The sequence below is a fragment of the Lepidochelys kempii genome, chromosome 2, assembly GCF_965140285.1.
Source record: "Lepidochelys kempii isolate rLepKem1 chromosome 2, rLepKem1.hap1, whole genome shotgun sequence".
Lineage (NCBI taxonomy): Eukaryota > Metazoa > Chordata > Testudines > Cheloniidae > Lepidochelys > Lepidochelys kempii.
In genome coordinates this window covers 206,246,705-206,266,743 of record NC_136381.1, presented here as the reverse complement: position 1 = coordinate 206,266,743, position 20,039 = coordinate 206,246,705, and the positions used below count along the sequence as shown (strand labels likewise).

The window sequence follows — 20,039 nt, the reverse complement described above, 5'->3', positions numbered from 1 at the left end:
GGAACCTCAAAGGTGATAGATGATTGCTTGTATTAGATGTACACTCAACTTTTGGAATATGGATCCAGGTGGTCAACAGGAATGCAAAATACCATAGTTCATTTTGCAATGTCAGACTAATAGTAACTGGACTTCAGCCACTTACTCATTTCACAAAAGCCCGTCAAGAGCCATTAAGTGTGTAACCAGATTTCTTGCTGAAGAAAATAGGCACTGTCAGGGACTAGGGTCAAAACTTTTATCTTTAGCCACTCAAGTTCAGATACCTAGAGTCATATTTGAGCACAATGTAAAACTACAATCAAATATATCCCACACAGAGCCTCCTTAGTCAGGAAAGGGAGAGGAGCAGAAGACTCAGCCTACAGAACTTCTTCATGCAGACCTAATTTACCTGGGAGGTACTGAAATTGTGATGGGTGTTGGAAAACCCTACAACAAATAGAAAAATAAAGGGGGCATTTCCAGACATATTGAACACCCTCAGCCCCTACGAAGCTCAACAGGAGTTTCATATGCTCAGTCATCATGCCGTGGACTGGTGCCCAAGTGTGGATTTTGGTGCCTAAATTTGGCACCCAAGTTTGAAAGTTCCTGTCCTAGAAAAGAAAAGGGCTCCCAAATGCAAATACCTAGCAGATGATCACAAACCATGACACCACAACATTATCTTGGTATGTCATCATTAGTACTAGTGATTTTATTTAAATATGACATCTACAATACAGAAGAATGAACAATAGAAAAACAATAGGAGTTACAAGCTCAGAAAGGGTCTCCAAATACAGAGGCATATCTGATCTCCCAGCCAGAGTGCCAGTTGATTCACGGATGGTTATCTGCAAGAGAGGGAATCTACACTCCGACTTTTCTGTATTCTGGAAATTCCTTGTGCCAGTAGGCCTCTGGGGTTTAATTGTGATCTCCAGAAGCATAAGCAGCTTGGACAGAAGATGGTGAGGCTGCACTTGGAATCTCAATGGTCTGTAAGCCTACATATGGTTCTTGTACAAAATATCTACAGCCAAGCCAAGAGATTTTACCTGCCTTCAGCCATAGACATCATGAAGAACCATACACATGAATTTTTTTAGGATACCAGACATTCAAGACATTTGCTCCTCATCCTGATTAGTATCTACACTCACACACTATCCTTCTGTCACATAAGAGCTCTCTGCCTGCCAACCTAACAGTGGAGGGCTACAGGAATTTCAGCATGGGAGAGACCCACATTACTATTAGTCTATTCTCTTCCTACTTTTAAGTGACAACTTAATGTTTCCTAAGGTATTTATTAATTTGACCTCACATGGCCCCTGTGATAGAGGAGTCCAATCCCCATCCAGAGGTTGGCAGGGAAGACCAGTTGCTTGCTCTGAGCATAGCGATTTGCAGAGTAAGGAGGCTAAGCCTGCTTGTATTCCTATCAACATACCACACGAAGACGTACTAAAGAGTTGGGGCTGGATTCTGGTTGCAAGAATTGGGAAGGCTCTGCTGGGAAATAGCTGGAGCTAAACTCACTGAAGTAAGGAAGAAAGGATGATAGAGTTGGTTCTCTTCCATTCTGGAACCTGGATGAGACGAGCCAGGCTTTTGCCTTTCTTATACATTTAGTCTCCATTTTGGCTAAGAGACTCCTGCTTCATTTGTGTTTGAGCCTTGAGGCAGGACATACTTGCAAAACTGAAAAGATGTGTAACAATATAAAAAATGTTTAGACCCTTTCCTGCTGCATGCCACAGCCCTAAGCACCCTTGCCCTTTCTCTTAGAGCAAACCACTCCCCTCCCTTAATTTCAGTCACTGTGAATTGTATGCAGGTGCTCTTTTGATATGCAGTAGGCTTTCACTATATTTCACATTTTCAGCTACACTGCACAGTGCTTCTGGGAATCTTTGCCATGGAGAGGCAGTGATTCACAAGAACATTTAAAAATAATGATTCCTGCAGATTAATTAAATGCAGATGGAACTCTTTTTAAGTAGGTTTTACTTTTGAGCCCTGTGTTATCAGACACTTCTCTCTCTTTAGTGACATTAAAGCCATCTGGTGTGCTCGAAAAGTCAGGGTGGAGGAAAAGACTAGGAAGACAGACATTTATTCAATCCTAGTCATACAGCTTAGAGGCATGCACTAATTAAAGTTCTGGTACATGTATCTTCATGGGTCATATATCAAATGGACAAAGGTTTTTGAGAGGAAAAAAAGCCTACAAACTTTTTAGTTTAACAGATAAAAATAGTTATAACCCCAAAGAAAAAAACCTGTTCTGCACACACAGTCTCTCTTAGGAGCTGAACTAGTCATGGACATATTTTAATTTCTTGACCTATTTCTTAAGTTTTAGGCAGTTATAAAAATTATTAATAATAAATAAGGTTTAACATAGCTTAAGGGCAAATAAACTTTACACAGCGAGTGGTGCACTGGCAACTCATCAGGTGTCATGCCTGATCTGTAGAGTTCATGCCATCAAACAAACACACAATACTGGTCAGGACTTGCATCTTTGTTAACAGACTGATAGAAATGCCTTTGAGTTCCACAGCAACAAAACCTGCCGATGATCAGTTTTTGCCTGATTTTGAAGTTACAGGACAAAGAAAGCCAGAGGCCATATTTGGTTCTCTGACTGCACTTTGGACAACTCAGCTGGCACATAATGGTGCCAGATTGAAGTGCATAGGGACACAGGATAGGACTTCATTCTACACCTCTCTGATTAAATAAGTTTTTATTATTTACTTCTAGTGGGCACTGTAGAGCTCAGACATCTAGGAGAGAGTGAGCTTATGCTCAAGCTTTCTGGCTCACGCATCTGAATTGTTAGCTACATACCAATTACTGTTTCTGTTGGTTATGCACAAACCAAAGAAAGCAAGCAGGGCTTTTAGCTCCCTTGTGTAGTATGCAGGGCTGAAAGTTATGAAAGCCATATTTTTATTTGTTGACTGAGTAAATCTATTATGAAGTCCTTAAGGGAAATTAAACATGGACCCCTCCCATGTCATTTTCAAAGTTGTTTTTTCTGCATTTTAAAATTGTAGATTAGATTGCCAAAAAGCATCATCTGAAAATAAAGTTCACTAGATGCTTCCATTCAAGACTGAAATTTGTCTCATTGGAGAAATTAAAAGTTCCTGCTGCAAAAATGGGAAACTACTGTTACGAAACTGAAGGTGTGCAAAAGTTTGCCATTAATTTTTCATGGTGTTAAAGCAAAAATAAGTCATAGGAAAGCGCTGCAGTTAGAAAGATCAGATCCTTGCAGGACCTTAATCTTACTAGTATGAATGCAGTGTGTATGGAAACAATAAACCAAAGCTTTTCCATCCAAAAGTTAGCTACAGTATGTTTTGGGAAATTAGCTGATGACTTGTTTCCATATACTTCCAAGAGAAAGATCCCATTAACAGACTGTTTTTCAGAACAGTGTCTGGAAAGGGATATATAAAATTAAGAAAAGGATATACGTGCCTACTGTTCCCTGGATATACATAAAGGAGAAATATACACATCTTTTTAAAGTTACTATTTGATCATCCTGAAGCAGTAAGGACAGAAAGTGAAAAGTGTATATTTAAGAGTGAAATATGCCAGTATAAAAGGTAAGAAACAGATATTGGTATACCTAAAGAATTACAGTATATTTCAAAAAGCTTATAGTCTGCTAAGAAAGACTACAAGCTTTACATGAGAAAAAGTGATTGCTCCACTTCACTCCTCTCCTGAGAAGAGTCAATGTTTTCTTTTCCCCCGCCCATCATTCTGCTCACTGGCCTCTAAGTACTCTGCTGTCAGAGTAAGGGCACTGAAGATTTATTCTTCATGTTCACAAATAATTATGAAGATAGACAGTTTTCTTGAAAGTAAAATAAAAAGTTATCTGAACTCACTTCTCCTGTAACATAGAAGTCATTTTTCTGATAGTCTGGAAATAGCTGGAAAAACTGGATGAGTGCACTGAAATATAAATAAAAGTATAAATCAGGACTACATGGAAATTAACCTCACCCCAATTAAGCAACATCATTTTAAAGTAGATTTACTCCAAATACACAGCAGAATCCCATATGGAGTTTTATAGGATATGTTTGTTAGGATTAATACTCTCTCCATTAGAAAACTCATATCACTAGGGTCTATGGGTTTTTTTGTTTTTAAACCTACTCTTCATTTAATGAGCATGTCAAATATATAGTTCTGGACTGAGTAATCTTCTGCTCCAGTGTTCACAGAGTTTCTGGAAAATGCAGCAGATTTAGAGATCACAGGTCATAGCATTTTTAAATTGACCCTTAGAGAGTAAAAGTTTTTGAAACACCATGATATTTAGAAATTCCTGAATCATTTGAGAGAAGTTTGCATAATGTCCACCCATGCATTAAAGTTTAACTAACTTTAGTTTTCTTACTTCAATCTCAGTGGAACTTCATTTTGACAGTTTCAACTGATGAAGCTAGGTCTACAAACCATGGAAGCTATAAACCGCACTGTCAAAGGAAACAAAGCAGTCCTTTCAAAGAAGGCAGAAAGAGGAAACTGCAACTGCCTTTGACTTATGCCCAAGCTAAGAAGGGTGCGGTCTTCCCTCTGAAGCGGTGCCACAGAATAACCTACAGACACCACTGTGATCGTAACTGGGCTCCCAACACTTTGAAGGTACAAGGGTCCATTACTAAGATTATAAGAGTGAGTAAAGTTGCTAACACAGTAGGCAACCACCACCAACAAATAAATAAATAAAAAATGAGAGGGTTGAAGTTTCATAGGCGGCTAAAAAAATTGACCACTACTGCTCAATTTCCTGTAACTAGACCCAAATTTCTGATGAAGATTTTAGACCTTCCTTCCTTCCCCTCGCCTCTGAATTGCAGGAAAGAGGGTGGGATGCATGAAAAATGTGAAACCTATAAAGGGACAGCTGAAATCAGTTTTCTGCACTACCCTTTGATTAGCTGTTCTTCAGCTTGGAAAGCCTGAAGCTAAAAGAACTAAAAAATAGCTATAAACAATGGACGCTTTGAATTAGCCTCTCTTTATACATGTCATGCAAAAGGAGATGTGTCTCATGCCTGCAGTAAATAGCCACATAGAAGGTCAGCTGGAATTTGTAACAAAGTCCTAGAGAAAAAGCTAACAACAAAAGACAGTTCCAAAATGTATGAAATTACTTCTTGAATTCCATATTAAAGCAAAGATGTCTGCCAGTTAAAGAAGTAAAATATTTACTATGGGAGTAACACAAACAAAAAGGTTTGGTGCTTCAGAGGAAAAGAAAAAGCTGCAGCTTCATCAAGCCAGGTGCTACGCACTCTGGCCCAACTCAGCAGAGCACTTCAGCCTGGAACAGCAAAGTGTGTGCTTCTGTGCTCAGCACCCTCTAGGATCAAATTCTAATGCTTAGGAATAGAGAGAGACATGCATCCCTCACCAGATTTTGTGGTAAAGCAACTATTCCTAATACAAGGTATTCGGTGTAGTCTTCCACCCTTCTAAAGATTCTGTTCTGCAAAAGGACCAGTGGAAGGGTAGGATTACATTTTTACTCTATGTAGGACATAAAAACAAACACACAAAAACCTCTCAGCAATAGGTCCTTCTCTACAGGGGCAGGCCACCCATTCTGAATAAATTATTAAGATTCTCCAGCCCTGTTCCAGCACCAAAACCCATGCAAGCAGAACCCCACGATTTCATGGAACCCCACTGAGGTTCCCCTCTACAGCTCTCAGTGCGAGATCACAGACTAAATCTTGATTTACTTTGCTCTCTTTAGCAATGTGTATTGGCTGAGGAACCTCTGGCAACAGTTTACTGATGAAGGACTGGGAACAACAAGGACAAGAGGCTGCCTAGCAAGAGGAATGTTTTAAGACAGACATTTGGAAACCAGCAATTTGAAGAAGGGGGTGGGGAGGCCATTTTAAAGAGCATGAGCAGAAATCAAGGAAACATTTAACCAAAAGTGGCTATAAAGATTATAGGGCGCAAAGGAATGGAGCAAGACATGAAGAACAAATAAAGCTCAAGAAATTCTGTTATGGCCCCTACTTCCCACATCTAGGCGTTACAGGGATCAGGACAAGGTACAGAAGCATACTCAGGCTGGCAATTTTTCCCTCATCTTTTTGAGTCCCCATCCCTCCCCCTCCACTAATTTCTCCTTAAGTGCTTTTTTTAAAATTTTGTTTTGTTAAATATACTGGTTACTGAAACAAATCACTGAGTGAACTTAAAGTTCATTCCTGCCCTAGAGAGGTTACTGAATGCAGCAATATTCCCCATATATGCTCAAATTGGGAATCTCTCTAGAACTAGAATGAACTATAAGTGTATCCACTACATATGATCCTAATGTCATGTAAAAAATTCCTTGAAATAAAAAGGAAGAAAACAATTCTTATCTGTAAATGCTCATTAAAATGATTTTAGAAGCTGGCCACAAGATGTCAGCAGTGCTAGCTTTGGGGACATAAAGATGAACAGGAATGAACACAAAGAAAGAAATGGAGTAAGGTGGCACAATTTACCTGTATAAATCTCTTCCTACATCATCTTGGTTTACTGCATATCCCGTATCATCAGTAAAACTAAAGCCAGTCCCAACCTGATAATGAAATGAAAAATCATGGGATTTGAGAACAAAATTGCTTCTAGCTCCTTAACGCTTTTTTTGCCATGTGGCAAACCAAGATTCTGTAAAGTATATGGTTTCTCTCAATTAAAAAACTGTAAATTAGGTTAAAACTAATTAGGGCATTTAAAAAGTAAGAAACTTTATTTTTGCACATTCTATGCTCTTTTCTGAGTTAGTGATCTCACCCAATGGTGCAAAATAAACCCAAACTTTCTTCTTGGCAAGTACGAGAAGAGTGGAATATATCCTTGATCCTTTTATAAAAAGCAAAATTGCTTTTAAGTGCACATTGTTAGTAATTTGTAAATCAGTCTATACTACACCCCGTCACACTGTAGAATGAAGAGAGTCTTCCAGTTGCACACAAAGTGATGCAACTAGCATTTGTCACATGTAGTTCTGTCTCTCTTCTTCTACAGGTCTAAAGAATTGATTACCACGAAAACGGTTTAAGAATGGACCCTGAAAGGAGAATTATCAAGGCACCATTTTAAAAGTATACATAGTTAACTTTACAATATAGACAATACACCTAACACACACACTTTCATATTTTGTACTTACTGGATTGTCAATGTAAAGCATGGAAAATTTAGATGTCCAAGGAAACTTCCGTTTAAACACTATTAATAGAAAAGGCATTGCTGTTAGCCATCAACACTTAAGCTATATAATCAAGGAGTTATGCTGTGAAAAGGACTAGCAAATAGCAATACAAAGTTCTCACCATTTATCTCCATCCCAGATAAAGATAAACATGTTCCTATAACTATTTCAATGGCACAGGTTGGAAACAGCCATAATACTTGATACTAATATGGCTGTGAAAAAACTAAACAAGCTATTGTATTTTGCCAGTACATTCCATATTATAGATGGGGCTGGTAGCACCACCCATTATTAAGGTTGCCTGACACTTCCCCATTATAAGTCCATGTTTTCAGTTGCTTATAACTTTGCCAGAATAACCATTCTGGATGAAATTTTCATGCCCTGTGTCTGCCTTGGCTGATGACAGAAAAGATCGATTTTTTTTTTTAAAATCAGTCTAAAGTTTCAGACAAAACTGGTTCAGTTGTTTCCGAGAATGAGGCTAGAGAAAAATACATGGTTTTGTTCATGTTAAAAAATTCTGACAACCTATTGTGAGGCAAAAATATATCACTCTGCCATGCTGCAAATCTCCTGTATGGCAAAGCCTAATAATAAAAGCAGGACATTCCAATTTTTAGGGAGTTAAAGTAAACCAATTTTTTTTAAACAGTTTCATATGCTTCTGCCTATCTGGGAGAATCAAGGAAGTACTTCAAGAAGGGATGTTCTTAATACAGTCAAATCATGTTACAAGTCTGATCTAGTAAGATTCAATCAGATTTCCAAAGCATACAGGTCTTCTGCATTTTCTGTCCCTGATCCAGCAAAATACACACTTAGCTCCATTAGCTTCAACAGGATCATGCACGTATGTTGCTTGATCAGGGTCTATCTGAACCAGCATTTTTGAGATTTAACCATTTTCTACCCTCATCCTTCCAAAGACAGACAATTGCATAACTCCCATTACTTTTGTATGTTTAGGAGTTAAGCTCAATGCAACTCTTTATGTTGCATGCTAAAATCTAAGCCCTTTCCTTTAAAAAAAAAAAGAAATAAAGAAAGAAAAAAGTTCAGTTCTACTTCCCACACTTTTCACAAAACAATGGTTATTTCCACGCTGAATGAAAAGAGAAGGCTTATTTTGGTAGCAAGATGACCAGAAAGTTATACGTTTTTAAAAATTATATTCTTAAAACTTTCTTAAAGCTTTACTTAGCTTTCTGTGTTGAAATACATTCCCAAATATGTACAAAACGAACAGTATCAGAAGATAAACCGAATAGTTTTCAAATTACCTCAAAAGGACAAAATTAAAAATTGCTCTGGGTCACACATGCACAGCAATCAGCATACAGAAAAGATAAAATAATTCCATGCCTATAAGTATGTTAAAACTCTTCACTGCAAGGTGTAAAGCAAAGGCTATGTCTACGCAACAGAGCCTATGCTGGCAAAGCCCCCTAGTGTAGACACAGTATACACCAACAGAAGTAGTTTGTTCCACCAGTGTTGGAACACCACCTCCCCAAATGATGATAGTTATATTAACAGAAGCATTCTTCTGTTAGCAGAGCTGCATCTACACTGGGCGGTTTGTTAGCATAGCTGTGTCAGTCAGGGTTGTAGTTTTTTCACACCCTTGACCAGACAGCTATACCAATTTAAGTTTTAGGCGTAGACCAAGCCTAAGTAATAGAAAAAAAAAAGTCTCTCCAGAATTCACAGAACACAAGCAACACTTACATCTGAGATTCTTGTCGACAACATATGGTCCATGTTCAACAAAAAGCCCGAACATTGATGTTCCTCCTGGTCCACCCTGGAGCCAAAGAAGGACTGGGGCATTCTCTGGCTGCACCTGTTTAAAGAAGAGACAAGAGAAATAGACACCATTACATGAGGGGCTGGTCTACAATACCGCTTAAGTCAATGTAACTTAGTGCTCTCCCGTCAGCATAATTCATCTTCACCAGACGCACCACATTGGTGCAGCTGCACCTATGCAGTGCAGTAGTGTAGACTTGTCCTGTGTGAAAAGAAATACACATTATTTGTTACCCTCAGTGACAAGAATTGGTTTTAGCCTTTCCGAATCATTAAGGGTCTGTCTATGCTGCAGCTGGGAAGATGTGATTCCCCATACATGTAGACAGACTTGCACTAACTCAGCTCATGCTAGCAAATTGAAAATAGAGTAGTGTGGATGTAATAGCACTGGTGGCATCTTGGGCTAGCCACCTGAGCTCAAATCCAAGGTGTTGGGCAAGCACGACTCAGGTGGCTAGTGCAAGCCACCATCAATGCCACAGTGTCCACAATGCTATTTTTAGCAGGCTAGCTACAGCTAAGCTAGCATGAGTCTGTCTACCCGGGCTGGGAATCATACCTCTCAGCTTGCAATACTGATATACCCCGAGTGTCTTACAGATCTCTCGGATGTTTCATTCTTGTATGGATGATTTGTCTATAGGGGATGTTTGCTCCCAAAATAGCTACTGCTAGGGAGAGCCAGACAGCCTCTACCAACAGTCAATGGGCAAGCTTCAGAAATGGTGAACATGAAGAGGCAGGTTTCAAAGCCTGCCATTCAAGAAGTAAAGAATGATTGGGACTTATCTTGGGAGCAGGTGGAAGAAATGGAGACTTGATAAGTAGCCAGGACATAGTGGGTTGCAGAAAAACATGGAGTTGGGGGGGGGAGAGAATTAAGAGTAGTTATCATTATTCATGATTTGCTCTGCAATCCTACCTAGTGGCTCTATTCATTGATCAGGGCCTCCATGTACAAACACAACAAAAAGTCAGTCCCTGCCTCAAAGGGCTTAAAATCCAAGTGTAAGACAACAGATCAAGACAAGGGGAGCATAAGATAACAATAAGAAAAGAATAGTCAATTGTATGGCACAGAGGAGCAGGTGATGAGAACTGAAAAATGCTCATTGTTAGTTTCACTTAACTTTTCCTAGCGGATTTCATTTTATTCACACTAGCAGAATATTTGGGCTCACAGTACTGCAGGGAAACGTTTAAGCTATTTTCACCAGGGTTTTAAATTTTTTTCCCCCTTTAGGCAAAAACTTTCAAAACAGAAGGTATCATAAGGTCATGATGGTTTACAGCAGACCATCGCAATTTAATAGGAATAGGATTTCTGAAAAAGTTTTCTTGATTTCACCAGAACTCCAGCATTAAGAACAAAATTTTCAAAAGTGTCTAAGCCCCATTTTCAAAAGTGACAAACCTAGGAGCCTAAGTGGCACTGACTTCAAAGGTGCCTCTTTGGAAAATGGGACCCAGGGCAAAAAATATTCAAAAGTGCCTAAATCTACCATTTCTTTATCAAGAAGGCCAGAAGAACCTAGAAACACACTATGAAGTGCCAAATACACTAATCTCTTTTAATAAAGTGTCTTCTACCAACAGAAGAAACATCATTTAAGGACAGCTACTGATGATATTAATGAGTACATATTCAGTTGGACTTCTGTGGCAGCTGTTCACTGAATTCTTCTGGTGCCCCCTACAGGCCATTTTTTTAATTTGCTGAAAGCAAAAAAGGTTTAAGAAGTTTAACTCTAGATGGTTTAAATAAAACCTACTTAGTACATTTTTCTTTCACTCTGCAGCACTAAAATGCTTCTTTTGAGTAACAGATATAAAGAACCGTTGACTGGTTTCTCCAGTTTTAAGTAGCAACCCTCCGTTAGAGACTCCTTCTCAAGTCAATTCTATATAAATAATGCTATCCAAATAGGAGGATCGGGAACATGGCAGGTTATTTAACAAGAGTATTCAATGTAGCAACAGTGGGGTGTCACAACAGCACCCAGGATTAGTGGATTTTAAAGCCATTTTACAAGTTAATATTGTTAGAGCACATCCTTCTTAGCAGTTGTCTATTGTTATTCAAAGAGCAAAGTTCTCTTTCCCTAAGATATTCAGAAGTTAACTCTTATTAATAAGGCTTAAAAAACCATGATGCAATGGGACTTGTCGCCCTGATGGCCTCAACTTTATCTCCATTTAACTTCACTTTTCTGAGATTTTATTATTTGTACTGTTTTCTGAAATCCATCCTGACAGGGGCCTGCTGATGACCTACAAGCCATTTTTCTTGTATTATACAGAACTCTCTTTCTGGTAACTCTTTTCAGAGCTTCTTAAGGCCCCATTTTATAGACATCCAGGCCCAATCCTCAGCAGCTATAAATTGTCTTCATGCCATTGCAGTCAGTGGAGCATTTCAAATTTACATCATCTGAGGATTTGGCCCCTGGTTTGTATAAATGGACAGTGCCTCTAAAATCAGAAAATTAGTCTGGGAAAAGACGGTTTCCCTGAAGACTTGGGGCAAATTCTTGGTCCTACTAAAGACCATGTCAAAACTCCCATTAACTCCAACTGGGTCAGGATTTCACCCACTGGGTGGGTGTTGATTGTGCAACAATAGATGCTGGAACATTCTTTCACAGGAATCAGAATCATAGAATATCAGGGTTGGAAGGGACCCCAGAAGGTCATCTAGTCCAACCCCCTGCTCAAAGCAGGACCAATTCCCAGTTAAATCATCCCAGCCAGGGCTTTGTCAAGCCTGACCTTAAAAACCTCTAAGGAAGGAGATTCTACCACCTCCCTAGGTAACGCATTCCAGTGTTTCACCACCCTCTTAGTGAAAAAGTTTTTCCTAATATCCAATCTAAACCTCCCCCACTGCAACTTGAGACCATTACTCCTCGTTCTGTCATCTGCTACCATTGAGAACAGTCTAGAGCCATCCTCTTTGGAACCCCCTTTCAGGTAGTTGAAAGCAGCTATCAAATCCCCCCTCATTCTTCTCTTCTGCAGGCTAAACAATCCCAGCTCCCTCAGCCTCTCCTCATAACTCATGTGTTCCAGTCCCCTAATCATTTTTGTTGCCCTTCGCTGGACTCTCTCCAATTTATCCACATCCTTCTTGAAGTGTGGGGCCCAAAACTGCACACAGTACTCCAGATGAGGCCTCACCAATGTCGAATAGAGGGGAACGATCACGTCCCTCGATCTGCTCGCTATGCCCCTACTTATACATCCCAAAATGCCATTGGCCTTCTTGGCAACAAGGGCACACTGCTGACTCATATCCAGCTTCTCGTCCACTGTCACCCCTAGGTCCTTTTCTGCAGAACTGCTGCCTAGCCATTCGGTCCCTAGTCTGTAGCTGTGCATTGGGTTCTTCCGTCCTAAGTGCAGGACCCTGCACTTATCCTTATTGAACCTCATCAGATTCCTTTTGGCCCAATCTTCCAATTGGTCTAGGTCCTTCTGTATCCTATCCCTCCCCTCCAGCGTATCTACCACTCCTCCCAGTTTAGTATCATCCGCAAATTTGCTGAGAGTGCAATCCACACCATCCTCCAGATCATTTATGAAGATATTGAATAAAACCGGCCCCAGGACCGACCCCTGGGGCACTCCACTTGATACCGGCTGCCAACTAGACATGGAGCCATTGATCACTACCCGTTGAGCCCGACAATTTAGCCAGCTTTCTACCCACCTTATGGTGCATTCATCCAGCCCATACTTCCTTAACTTGCTGACAAGAATACTATGGGAGACCGTGTCAAAAGCTTTGCTAAAGTCAAGAAACAATACATCCACTGCTTTCCCTTCATCCACAGAACCAGTAATCTCATCATAAAAGGCGATTAGATTAGTCAGGCATGACCTTCCCTTGGTGAATCCATGCTGGCTGTTCCTGATCACTTTCCTCTCATGCAAGTGCTTCAGGATTGATTCTTTGAGGACCTGCTCCATGATTTTTCCAGGGACTGAGGTGAGGCTGACTGGCCTGTAGTTCCCAGGATCTTCCTTCTTCCCTTTTTTAAAGATTGGCACTACATTAGCCTTTTTCCAGTCATCCGGGACTTCCCCGGTTCGCCACGAGTTTTCAAAGATAATGGCCAGTGGCTCTGCAATCACAGCCGCCAATTCCTTCAGCACTCTCGGATGCAACTCGTCCGGCCCCATGGACTTGTGCACGTCCAGCTTTTCTAAATAGTCCCTAACCGCCTCTATCTCCACAGAGGGCTGGCCATCTCTTCCGCATTTTGTGATGCCCAGCGCAGCAGTCTGGGAGCTGACCTTGTTAGTGAAAACAGAGGCAAAAAAAGCATTGAGTACATTAGCTTTTTCCACATCCTCTGTCACTAGGTTGCCTCCCTCATTCAGTAAGGGGCCCACACATTCCTTGGCTTTCTTCTTGTTGCCTACATACCTGAAGAAACCCTTCTTGTTACTCTTGACATCTCTGGCTAGCTGCAGCTCCAGGTGCGATTTGGCCCTCCTGATAACATTCCTACATGCCCGAGCAATATTTTTATACTCTTCCCTGGTCATATGTCCAACCTTCCACTTCTTGTAAGCTTCTTTTTTATGTTTAAGATCCGCTAGGATTTCACCATTAAGCCAAGTTGGTCGCCTGCCATATTTACTATTCTTTCGACTCATCGGGATGGTTTGTCCCTGTAACCTCAACAGGGATTCCTTGAAATACAGCCAGCTCTCCTGGACTCCTTTCCCCTTCAAGTTAGTCCCCCAGGGGATCCTGGCCATCCGTTCCCTGAGGTGCAGCCCATTCTATTCCAGAGTCTCTTTGCACCTCCCCCACATCCTTTTGAAGCATCATATGTCCAAAAAAAAAAACCAAACAAACAAACAAACCAGAAAGCAAAATTTACCAATTTAAGATTAATTGGCTTGCTTTAGACCAAATACCCCTCATGTTACTAGCTGCTGATCCAAGCATAAACTTTTCAGCTTTTTCCAGCCATGTTCTAGGTTACCTCTTTAGGAAAGAGGTTTCTCTTGGAGGTAGTGAGAAGCCTTACAAGACTTGAATGATGGTTTAGTAATTTTGAGACATAACATTCTTTCCACACTTCATATATTACTCTTTCACGGTGGGATATTAGGCATTTTAGAGGTGTTGGCATAACTGGCCCATTTAATTGCTTACTAAATACCCAACGGGTGAGGAAAACTGGCAGGTGTTTAAGTCTCAGTGAGGTCCAACAACAGAACAGGGACTATTGGTTGGCACAGCAAGAAATGAAATTAAGTAAAGGGTGGAGAAAGATAAGAGAAAGGGAAATGCTAAAGGAAGAATAGTTTGCTGAATATTTTGAATTTGGGGATGGGAAGAGAACAGGTTACACCCTGAAAAGCAAAGTTCGTAAATATGTAAGGCAAAGCATTTAGATACCACTTTTCCTAACTTTAGTGAAGTCAACTATTCTGTGAATTTTTTCTTCAGTTCTTCCACATCCCCTGTAGCAGAATGTTTTTCTTGTTTCAACAGGACAATCCTCCGATACCTCACCCTCTTAACAATGCTTTTTCGGGGCCAGGAAAGATCCTAACATACACTACTTGGCAAACCTGAACCTAAGGAGTATAACTCTCTAAGTAAGTTTTATTTACATAAGTTCTTGAGAAAGAGACCAGATGTCTCATCAGCCACCTGAAAAAGTCAAAACAGCTAGATATTAATTTTGTGAACACCCAGCTTTGTAGCACAACAAGGGAAGCTACAGCAAAACAGCCAAAATGCACAAGGCCAAACATAGTATGCACGAGTCAGAGTAGTCAGTTACATCAATGCATGGAGCAGAGTGATTAGACAAATAAATGTAAAGATTTGCATCTGAAGAAGTGTTTTTTTAACCCATGAAAGCTTATGCCCAAATAAATCTGTTAGTCTTTAAGGTGCCACCAGACTCCTTGTTGTTTTTGTAGACAAATAAATAGCTATCTAAAATAGAAGACTAAGTAGTTGTAGACACTAACTTATTTTCAACAGTGACAAAAGTCTGGATAAGCAAACTTTCTGAAGTCAGTCAAATCCATACAATCACTATTAACTATCACAAGTCCATGCTCTGAGATACGGAACTAATCTTGGTGACATCGCCTTGCCATATGTCTCAATGCCACTTCCCCCTTTAGATACGGGCATGATTTAAAAATTAAAACTCCATCATACAAGCTGGTACAGCACATCAGTATCCTCTCAGAGCAAAAAAATAATATAAAGCTGGGCTAGTTGATTTTAGGTTTGGGCGGGGGGGGAGTTTAGTAAATAAACCATATACACCTGTTGGAGATTGCACACGTCATCCATCCTCTCAAGGGATTCATTTTGCTAACAGTTTGGAAAATATCAGCTCTCTAAGGTTCAATACTATATTTCAATACAGCTTCCCCTATATTCTCTAGTAATTTCAGAATATTAGATGAATCCCCCTGCAATCTAATAGTTAATACTGAAGGCCAAGATTAGAAAGTTATTTTCCCCATAAAAAAAAAAAAAAGGTCATCCAAGATTTATTTTTAAGAGAACAAAGTTACAATGACAAGCTTTCTATCCTATACATGATGAAATGGGCATAATTAGAGCTTGGAATAATTCTCAGCTAAGGAACAGATTGACAAAAGTCCAATCTATACAGGAGACATAAGGTCACAAACAAGAAGGCTAGCGAGATCAAGGACAAGGAAGAGAATAGTACAGTGTGGGTAAAGATACAAAAAATTAATTAGCAATAACAAAAGTGATAACCATTTCAACCTCACTTCAATCTGTTGCCGGTTTCTATAAAGTTGCTTTAATTAGGAAACCCCCTCTAGACGCAGTTTCCCTACATTACAGCAAGTTTGCACAAGTTTGATAGATACCACACACACACACACACACACAGATCTGGGATCAATTTTGGACTTCAAGTCAGTCTACAACCATTTCAAGCCAACCTGCAGCCAACTAGAATGCTGTGGCTGGAGGAAAAGAAGGAGGTAAAGTACAAGCAATCATTTCAAGAGGAATTTATTGTGTTGTCTGGCTACCATTAAATAAATGTTCACCCTTATTAAATAGAAGTTTATGTTTGGCTTGTGTTATGCCTAGCTTTCAAGGTAAAGTACTGCTATCCTGTAATGTCAGCTTTCTGTTGTAAATACACTAAGCAATGCCATAAGTATGGGGGGAAGAGGGCTGTTTTGTTGTTTAAATGGCACAGGAGTATTTCATCTCAGTAGTACGTTTACCTCAGCAGGGAAGAACCAGAAGAAGAGATTGCTGTTGTGAGTCTTGTTCACTGTGAGATAGCCAGAGTAACTCTTCACATTTACTCCCTGGAGAGGGCCAACCAAACTTAACTGCCTTCCTAGAGAGACCAAAAAGATTCAAAAACAAGCATTAATAAAGAGAATGGTATTCAGGTTAACATGTCTGTCATTACAAGGAATAAACCCAAGGACATACAGATCCCTTACTGACCAGAAAAAAACAGCCCACTATCCACTCCCCTCCCATAGCAAATACCACCCCTCAAGAAGCCATACTTCCTGGAGCCTACCCTTTCTCCACGGGATGTGGAATGGGAATTCATCACTCTGAAGACCTCAATTGTGAATGGGAGGCAACATCCAAGAGCACTTCTGGTTCTCAAAATTTCCACAGCCTGAATACAGAAATGCCTCCCTTTCCCTCAGCGTTAAGGATATTAGCGGGATTCTAAGATGCAAAGTTCCAAACTGAAACTTTCCAAAGGCTGGGATGATTCAGATTCTGTGTGCCAGGTCTAGAGATAAGCCTCAATTTAGAATTTACATATATCTCAATTCTACATTTACTACAAACACACACGTACAACAATCAGGGGAAGAGGAAGAACACTGATCCCCTTACTAAAAATCAACGAGTAAAACAGATACAAGAAAAGCAATGGAGTTTCTCTCATCAATCAGGCCCTCTCTCGGATGCAACTTTTCTTGTATGAGATGCAACATCTGAACCAGCTTAGTCACCTCCTACATCCATGTCGTTTGTCACATTTGTACCAATCTAAGTGAACAATTTTAGAGGTGTTAAAATGAGATTGCGTATTAACTAGTGAGATTTTACTCATCAAAATTCTTATTCTTTTATCTCCGTACTTCTCAAGGCACTTCCACAGCAGAGGGCTATAGTTAGGCCTCAAGTTTCTAATACCTCATTACTTTTAAAAGACTATTTTACATTATGTTTAGTAGTATTTTATGTAGCATCACAGCTAACTAAATCTGCACTTGCCAAGCGAACAGTTCAATGTCTACATGGGGATAAAAGCCCCGCAGGTCAGCTGACTTGGGCTCGGGCTGCCGGGCTAAAATTTGCTGTGTAGAAATTCAGGTTCAGGCTGTATCCTGAGCTCTGGGACCCTCCATCCTCAGAGATTTCAGGCGCCAACCCAAGCCCAAACATCTATGCAGCAATTTTTCAGCCCCGGAACCTAAGTCAGCTGACCTGGGCCAGCCACAGGTCTATTTGTCTCTGTGTAGACATACCCTATAGCTTCCAAGCTTCAGTAATCGACAGCTGTTCCCAATCATTAGGTGCAAGTTAGTAAGGTTCTACAGAAAGTTTAGAAAGAGGTAGGTTTTCTAGGCAGGTAGTTTGTAAACTTCTTCTTACCTTCCTCAGTTCTCCCACTTTCAATATAAGGGGTAAGGAAGAGTGGGTGCCCTGGGTCTCCTTTTGATGGTGTGGAACACTTGATCCTTCTAAACATGCTGCGAAAGGCACTCCATTGTTTATGAGCACGACCTAGCTCGAAGGTCACACTCAGGGTCAGCAAAGTCAGCAGAACAGTCGCCTTCCACATTTGGTCATTTAATTCCTCTAGAAAAGAAAGCATACCACAAGTCAGATACAAAAAGGAACTTGCTGCTGCAATCACTGTGTTTTGCTTAATGGTTTCTCGTGTCATAGTTTTATCGCCATCTTAACACACTATTAGGAATCCTGTAGGCACCCATTATCTAATATCTAACGCAGAACAAAGCACTTTCACTTCTTTAAGTTGTTCTCACTTCCACAGCAATAAAGCAGAAGTGTAGAGTTGCTGCTGTCTTACAAGCACAAAGCAGACAACTTGCACTACTGAAGGGGACCTGGAAAGCTTTCACAAATATTCTTAAGAGGCAAGATCCCACCTCAGTAATATTATTCTTAAACCAGAGAGCGGCCCAAACTACAGAGTACAAGTCTTGCTCTTTAGTATCTTGAACTTTGGAGTGGTTTCCCTCTGGGATATTGGCTCAGGCCCACACCCACATCAGAGTTAAAAATGTGATGTTTGCATTTTAAAAACAACCTACATACAAGTCCTATGTACAGCATTCAATATTGTTTCTCCTTCAATGGTTGTAAGTACAAAACCCACAAAAACAAGGAACAAAACACCAACACAGAAAGCAGACAATAAAAGTCAATCCCAGTTGCCCAGTCTGAGAGAGGGCCTGTGTGAGAAGCAGGGGCTGCTTGAAAGCCTCTCCCTGCGGAAGCCTGGGGTAGAGCTGTTACTTTCCTCATGGCAGAGCCCAGGGAAATAGCTGAAGAGAGGATGGGCCAAGGACTAAATCCCTGTGACCAAAAAGGAAAAAAAGAGCTGCATGAGCTCTCTGAGGGTCCAATAAAACAGAGTGAGCCCAAACAGGGCTGGGGCAAGAAAATAGTAAGCAAGCCACGGACATCCTGGCGATAGTGTGAACCCTTGTAGCTGAGCAGTGAACCAGCTGCCTGGAACTCTCTCATTAAGGGATGGGCCCCAGGACTGAGACTTGAGAAACCCTGCTTTCTCCTATGTAAAGGGTGGAGGCCATTTTGAATGGTATTTGAAGACCCAGAAGGAAGATCTTATATGTTACTAAGATTTGCAGCACGCTGTTATATACAAAGGGGAAACCAAGGCAGTGGTACATCTAAAAAGATTAAGTAGAGATACCAACTCTCTTACAAGCATGTAGTGTACCTCAGGAGCCCAATTACAACAGGTTACAGCCCCCCCCCCCCCCCACACACACACAGAGTATCCCTTGGAATTAAAAAAGAGACATTACATAAGAAACAAAACATAAAGAAGTGCAAACATTTCAGCCCTCTGTCTCAGTTTTACTGAAAAGTTAATATACATGTAAAGATATAAATATTTACACAAGCTGTTACATTTAGGTCCCCTTCCACATTGGGGCTGGAGCCATGTTAGAAGCAGCAGTTTAAAATCGCAAGAGATACTGCTTCCTTACACAGGCCCTCTGTAAATATAGACAAGGCTTAAGAGACCAAAGTAAATCAATGATAATTCCAGTTGTGTTCAGAGATCATGCAGCAACAGAACTGCTCTCTAATGCAAAAGAAGTTTACCCTAGCTCTAAATTGATTTTCTTGTATTGCAGATTTATGACAAATGAACCTTTACTGTCACACACATCTCTGCTAAGAACAGAATGACCTCAGAATGCTTCCTCTTACCCTTCTTTCCAGTTTTAACCCTAGAGAAAATCACTGCAGAAGAAAACTGATGCTTTTGCTTGGATTTTTGTAGCTGCTTCAATTCAAGTTTTTCTTCACTATTTTAAGTCATTCATTTAAAGACCATAATATATTTAAGTACATGTACTTCAATGTTCTTGAGACCTTCCTGCAAGGCAGATGCTAATAAAAAGGCCCCACTAATCGTAACATACAGGAAGTCCTCAGAATTTAAGAACATTTAAGCACACTTCAAATTTTCCCCCATGTGAAAAAAGTTCATGGATCCTACTGAAAATCCATTATACAAGGACAAAAAGTCAGTAGTATATCTTACAATTGGTTTCACATTAACTGCACTCCACTCTACGGAAAAGAAGCATTTAAAAATGCCTGTGATCGAGAAAGCTTCCAGCATCCATCAAGCTCTCAGGATAACCAAGTCTACTTTTGAAGTGCCAAAGG

General features: G+C 40.3%; 1 protein-coding gene across 3 annotated transcripts in view; it reads right to left on the bottom strand.

Annotated features, from left to right (window-relative positions):
• The window catches only part of CPVL (carboxypeptidase vitellogenic like), a 97,547-nt gene that overhangs the window by 64,328 nt on the left and 13,180 nt on the right, over positions 1-20,039 (bottom strand). For all 3 annotated transcript variants that reach the window (XM_073333608.2, XM_073333606.1, XM_073333607.1), the window contains exons 3-8: positions 17,736-17,942; positions 16,328-16,446; positions 8,987-9,101; positions 7,211-7,269; positions 6,540-6,616; positions 3,903-3,969 (exon numbers count right to left, since the gene is read on the bottom strand). In XM_073333608.2, coding sequence (XP_073189709.1) covers positions 3,903-3,969; positions 6,540-6,616; positions 7,211-7,269; positions 8,987-9,101; positions 16,328-16,446; positions 17,736-17,925 — 627 coding nt within the window. In that variant the 5' untranslated portion in view covers positions 17,926-17,942. The remainder of the gene's footprint in view (positions 1-3,902; positions 3,970-6,539; positions 6,617-7,210; positions 7,270-8,986; positions 9,102-16,327; positions 16,447-17,735; positions 17,943-20,039) is intronic.